The 5,935-nt window shown below is 39.8% G+C and overlaps 1 protein-coding gene across 5 annotated transcripts; it reads right to left on the bottom strand.

The window, feature by feature from the left end:
- Window positions 1-443: 443 nt before the first annotated feature.
- On the bottom strand, window positions 444-5,935 carry LOC103377205 (putative E3 ubiquitin-protein ligase UBR7). Of its 5 annotated transcripts, none has more exons than XM_008307952.2 (12): window positions 5,817-5,935; window positions 4,820-4,940; window positions 3,947-4,080; window positions 3,794-3,854; window positions 3,614-3,709; window positions 3,466-3,519; window positions 3,278-3,383; window positions 3,055-3,200; window positions 1,885-2,082; window positions 1,152-1,308; window positions 957-1,018; window positions 444-817 (listed from the first exon to the last, which is right to left on the bottom strand). In XM_008307952.2, exons 2-12 carry the CDS (start codon window positions 4,937-4,939, stop codon window positions 737-739), a joined length of 1,215 nt encoding a protein of 404 aa, XP_008306174.1. In that variant the 5' UTR covers window position 4,940; window positions 5,817-5,935; the 3' UTR covers window positions 444-736. The 5 variants fall into 5 exon arrangements, with proteins under 5 accessions (XP_008306174.1, XP_008306165.1, XP_008306156.1 ...); XM_008307943.2 differs by having other exon boundaries at window positions 5,763-5,887; XM_008307934.2 differs by having other exon boundaries at window positions 4,820-5,103; window positions 5,817-5,868.

Genomic DNA, 5,935 nt, shown 5'->3' on the forward strand with positions numbered 1-5,935 from the left:
GGATTCTCTCGGCCTTGTTTGTGCTTCGACAACTGAATTACACAATCGAACTTGGAGCTCATCGAAGAGTGGATGGTAGCCTTCGTACATGTTTTAAATGATGTTGCACCTGCAGAGCAGTGGCCCAGGAACCATTAAATATTTGGGATTGGAGCTAAATGCAGTCTTGTGGAGGGTCCACATGTCTTTTCTCGTTTTAAAAAATATCTCCATACTTTTTGGTGCAGCTAGCATAAAGAAGACTGTTTTCTTCTCTGTCTATTGTAACTTTTTAACTGGCTGATGCATTACCACCACCATGTGGCCAAATGCTGCATTATAACTGATCTTCTTATCAATAACATCAATGGTGTCTTCAGTTGATAACCTACCCACGGTCTGGGGTTGCGGCCTTAAGAGTACGACTCACTGCCCTTTATTAATACACATCCAGATGAATAAAGAATAATTCCCACTTATTTTATTTATTAAGATCATTGTATTGTATCAATGCACAGTCATCACTAAGTTTCAGGAGAAAATTTAAGGCATCACTATGTTCCAACCAAATCCACACAGTCGTGTCAGAGATCTCAAGGCAGCATTTTAAAGCAGAAGGGATAAAGGTTCCTTTAACCATAAAAGTTCAAGTATAAGTTGCAGCAACAAAATGGCAAAAGTGTCATTTTGCACAGAACATTCATTTCTGAGAAGCACCATAACAACGTGGCACTACGGCAGCTGCGCGGCCTCCTCTTCACTGGTACCCCGCGTTGGTCTTGCGTCTTTTGGCATACAGCTCCTCGAACAGCTGATTCACATCTTCAACTGTGACCACCTGAAGGAAACGGGGAGGAGGTGAGTCAGGCAGACATACAGTACAAGAAGAACAGCGTCCAGAGAATTCACTGCAGAGATGGAACATGGCTAATCAAGTGGACGGTGGCTAAGAGCAGCGAGACGTCTACTTCTCTCACCTTTCCTTCAGCAGCATGCTGATCCACAAATGCCCCAATGGCCGACTTCAGCTCGTTAAAACCTGAGGAAAGAACACGTGCGGTGTGTGATTCTCTAGACCTCGTCAGGACAATCAATCACCTCTCTGTTAAATTTCACTTCACACAATTACATCATGACCTCACGGCGTGTCACCGCACACTGCTCACACTCACCGTAAATGACCTCCAGCTGCTGCACCCGGTCCAACGAGCTCGTCAGTAGCATTAGCGGATGCTGCCCAAACGGTTCAGCCCGACCTTTGTTCTCGTAGGACAGCATGGTGTCGGACTCATCCATGAGAAACTGCACTTCAGCCGCCACGTACGACCGCTTTGTATAGATGTGTGGGTACAAAGAGCGTGGGTTTTGGTTAAACATATATACACACACCTAAATATATACACACACACACTATATCTATCTATATATATCTCTATATCTATACCAAATGTGTTTATATGTATACATATATACAGTATATACACATGTATATATATGTGTGTATATATACACATATATAAACAAACCGCATTTGGTAAAGTTTATGAATGCAATAAAAGAAACAATAAATCTGTTTTGTTAATGCCTTTAAACCCTCAGAAGGTACAGAAAAATGGCTTTTAGTTGTTCTGCTGATTCTATTTCCTATTGGCTGTTTACTTTTTAATGAAGCTAAGAACAGGTCTTGACCCCACCACACCCTGGGAACCCCTGTAGTACAGCATATAAAAATAGCCGCTCTACATTTTTTTGCATTTTGAGGAAGTGTTTCAATGTTTTTGGAAATGAGGTTTGTGTGTCCTGGTAAATTTAAACAAGATCAACATGGAAAACAGGCCAGTAGCAGGATGGTGCCCTTTTCTAAAGCCAATATTTTAACATGTGAACTCATTATTTGTGACCTACCTTGCAGTTTGTGCAGGTGCAAAGCTCAGAACGCCAACTATCAGGCCAAAACACTGCTCCCTGTCTTGGCCGCTCCTGTCCTGGGAGGTTCTGCAGCTCCTTCAGCCTACAGGCCTCAGTTTTGCTCAGGGCTTTGCCAAGACAAGCTGTCATCTGCTCATGTGTCCGTTTGCAAAGGGTTCTTCCGTCTGATGCCTGCTAAGATGCAAAAGAAAAGAGAAAGAGAGAGAACACTACATGAATTATAATATATGGGTGAATTATTATCTTAAACAGGAAATAACACCTGGGAATAGAAAAAAAATCTCGGCACCCATCGGTGCAGAACTGATCAGTGACAGTAGCACTGAAATGATCAGGTGATCAAATCCCCAGTTTGTCATGTGGTACCATCTGCAGAGCATAAGAAGCAGTGCCTCATGGGTCATTTCTCCTGTAATTACCCAAAGGAGGGGAAGCACGGGAACATAGTTTTGAACCGTCTGTCTGGGACATAATCTCCCCGTTTACTCTCCAGCCCCATCTAGTGGAGGAAGGTGTTAAATCCCACAGAACTCCTGCTCTTGTTTTGTGTTGTTGCTCTGATTGAGTCAAGACTCAATTTTTGGTATTAAAATATTTTACCTTTTGTTTTGAATTACCACATTCCCCATTCTTCTGATATGAAATTTATGAAATATATTTTAAGATTTCGATTTTTTTTCTAGAAATATATTTTAAGATTTCGATTTTTTCTTGAGTTTGACTCAACAGACATGTTCCATTTTGTTCTTTAAATGATATTTTAGTTGAAGAAAATGGAAGTCACACACGTTTTATTAAGTCACATACATTATTTTGTCCAGTCAAAATAATAAAAAGTAAAAAAATCCAACTGTGATTAGCTGGACACAGCAATGCTATATGACACTAATGAAAATAGAACTGTGGGCCTATGTAACCACATGACTGTAAAATAATCTAAAAAGAATAATGTTCTGTTTATTAGTCTCCTAAAACTCAAACTGCTCTAGTAGAAAAAGGACCATAAATAGGGACTGACCCATAAAAACATTTACCCATCAGTCATTTAGCACTTTAAATAGATTAAAGGAGACATACATTTAATTAATATTATCTAGTGTTCTAATAACCTACTGGTTGAGACTGCAGAACAGCTCCATCTCTCACCTGCTGGCTTTTGTGGTCAACACTGTTAGACGGTCCCTTGCCCTCATGTTGACTGCATTCACGGGCGTCTTCCTCGTCACCTTGTCCTACAACATCAACATCAACCTCCGTCTCCTCAGTGGGACGGACTCCGATCCCAGGGGGCGCTGAAGGGAAGAGATGTGATGTTTTGTTGTCATAAATGTCGAGGTCAACCCATGTACAGCTGAGGAGGATGGGTTACCTGCAAAGTGAGCTGCATACGTCCACAAGAAGGGAGCCCTGTTCATGCAGGCTTCACATACCATCTCCTGCAGGTCTTCAGGGTCTTCAACAGGGCAGCCCAGGTGCTGGGACAGAGGGAGAGAAAATGAGTTAGTGATGTATGTGACTCAGAACAGAGTCAGTTAAAGGAGGTGAATAAATGCTCACTCTGCTGTGGAACCAGTCCTCACAGATGACACACTGAATCATCTCATCCTGATCCTGTGAGATAATGTTTGGATAAGAGGACAGATGAGACACTCAGACACCTTAAACAGAAGGTTTTACTGCTGTTGAGACATGAGAAGGACGGTACCTGATTTTCTGCATCTGGGTATTTTTGGTTACATGTGCAGTAGAGCCCACTGAAGTTGTGATTGTAGTGATTTTGGGCATTTTCTTTGTCCTTGTCCTGTGAATACAATCAGTAGAATGACATCTATCATCAGCAAATGCACTGAATATGATGTTAAATAAAAGTAGCTGCAGGACTTACAGGACTCAGCTGACACTTAAAATCCCCAAACTTGTCATTTCCACAGTCACAGCGAAAGTTCCTGTAGAGAACACACAAAAAAAACCACATTAAAGCAAGGACCATAACACTCGTTCAGTACTAGTATACACGCAGTACAGAGATATCAAGTACCTTTTAGTGTACAATTCAAAAATATCGTGTCCATCGTGGCATTTATTGGCACACGCCAGACAAATCCCAGCAGGCTCTGCTGCACTGGGAGTGCAAGTGTTGCAGGCGAACACAGCCTGTCTCTTCACATAGCCCTGCAAAAACACACAACCAATTGACATGAAAATATAATATACTAGTTATCAGTTTTTCCAGGCCGTGATGGCTCAGTGGTTAAGAAAGCAGACTTGGGTCTGGAAGACTTCAGGTTCAAGTCCACGAGCTGCTCCACACTGCTCCCTGGGCCCTTCTTCTACAATTTCAGCTTTTTAAATGTATATTTGTTTGGTTCTTTTTCATTGTTATGATGAAAACATATTTGCCTTCATAAGAAAATTAATTCATGTCTAAATAATTAACATGCGATCTATGTTTGACGATTTAACCAATCCCTTGTTGTTGATGAAACTTATAATCCAAACAATGTATAAGAATTCACCAAATACTTGCGTGAAAATAAAAAATATGAAATAAAATTTTTTGTATGTACTTCAATACAACTATAATCAAAATGTGATGATAAAATGAATACACGTCCTTCCTCTCACAACGTAAACTTCCGGCATAAAAACCGAAAGCTGCAGTGGTAACATGTAAAAGTGTGTTACACCAATGGGTACAAAGAAAAAATAACGTAATAAACGTAAAGAAAAAACAAAAAACAGAACACGGACGTGTAACATCTACAGATGCAATACTTGCATTTGCAGTAAAGCACTTTACTTTATTTTAAACACAAAACACACCAGCAATGACAAGACTCACTCTACGACATACTTAATAAAGGTGTAATCTGCAGGGTGGTTGCGGTTCACTGCAGGAATGTTCTCTTACCCGCGAATATGAGCAGTTTTCTGGGTCACTTCCTCGCAGCACACACAGAGCTTCCTCCAGATCTTCTGCACAGGGATCGGTCTCAGTGTTGAGGACGGAGTTTGCTTCGTTTTCAGCCATTCTGTTGGAAATTACACAGCAAGAGGAGTGACCCACAAAGACAGTCAGTCAGCAGCTGGACGAGACTGTTGGTAAACGACGGTTCCGGGCGCGAATTTGCGCTAGAACCACGTGGAGGAAGTGACGCCACATGCAAATTGTTACTGATCAGCGGGAAGAACCTCCTGAAAAAGGAAAGAACATTCTGTTGTTTTTTATTTTAATATTTAACACTGACTTTCTCCACCAAAACATACAGTGTTATATTGACAACAATTAACCACCTGTTTATCTTTTCTGGTATGTTTTACAACCACCTCATTAAGGCCTAGTAGCAAAACAAACCGTGCCTAGCTAGTCAAAAACACTGAAATGTAAGTATACAGCTAACAGATATATCCGGGGTTGTTGAAACAAACAACAACAAAAGAATGTAAAATACATTTAATATAACCACAAAACATTTAAAGCGAACAAAAAGATACCAGAAAATTACAAACAGTCCAACATAGAAGTTTCTTTAAGTTAACAGACATAAAACAAAATTGAGTTAGCCCGAAGTTATGAAAGCTGGAAAGATGTCTGACAGAATTAGCCGAGATGTAAAATTAAAATGAAGGTAAAAAAAGAAATAATAAAAAACATCTAAATTTTAGCTTTACGTTGGTGTACAATTATATCATGTTTGCCGCAATTGCATTGGATTTTTAAAATTTGCCTAAAAATCATCAAAATCAATTTTGGTATTCAAATATTTAAAAAGAAGATTAAAAAAATAATATTAACTGTATGGGACGTCAAAAATTAAAATAAATGTTATAAAATAATAATTACAATTACTTACCACCTTAATCAATACTTTTACACTCGTAAGGATTAAAAGAGGAAACAAAATTACCCAGTAAGTCAACCTGTCCCGATCGTGGATTACCCTGAGAAGAACTGAAACTGAAATGGCGTCTCGTGTTCCCTCAGCCTCGAGCACCGTCTGTTGTTTTTGTATTGTTTTGTGCTTTG

This window comes from Cynoglossus semilaevis, chromosome 1, assembly GCF_000523025.1.
Source record: "Cynoglossus semilaevis isolate Cse_v1.0 chromosome 1, Cse_v1.0, whole genome shotgun sequence".
NCBI classification, from domain to species: domain Eukaryota; kingdom Metazoa; phylum Chordata; class Actinopteri; order Pleuronectiformes; family Cynoglossidae; genus Cynoglossus; species Cynoglossus semilaevis.

What these genes read in the sequence shown, in the direction of transcription:
- LOC103377205 (XM_008307952.2), bottom strand. Translation starts at nt 4,939, where the DNA reads ATGGCTGAAAACGAAGCAAACTCCGTCCTCAACACTGAGACCGATCCC. An exon ending in GCAGCTGGAGGTCATTTACG is followed by an intron (nt 1,019 to 1,151) that starts GTGAGTGTGAGC and finishes TTCTTTCCTCAG; the next exon opens with GTTTTAACGAGCTGAAGTCG. An exon ending in AGCATGCTGCTGAAGGAAAG is followed by an intron (nt 818 to 956) that starts GTGAGAGAAGTA and finishes CGTTTCCTTCAG; the next exon opens with GTGGTCACAGTTGAAGATGT.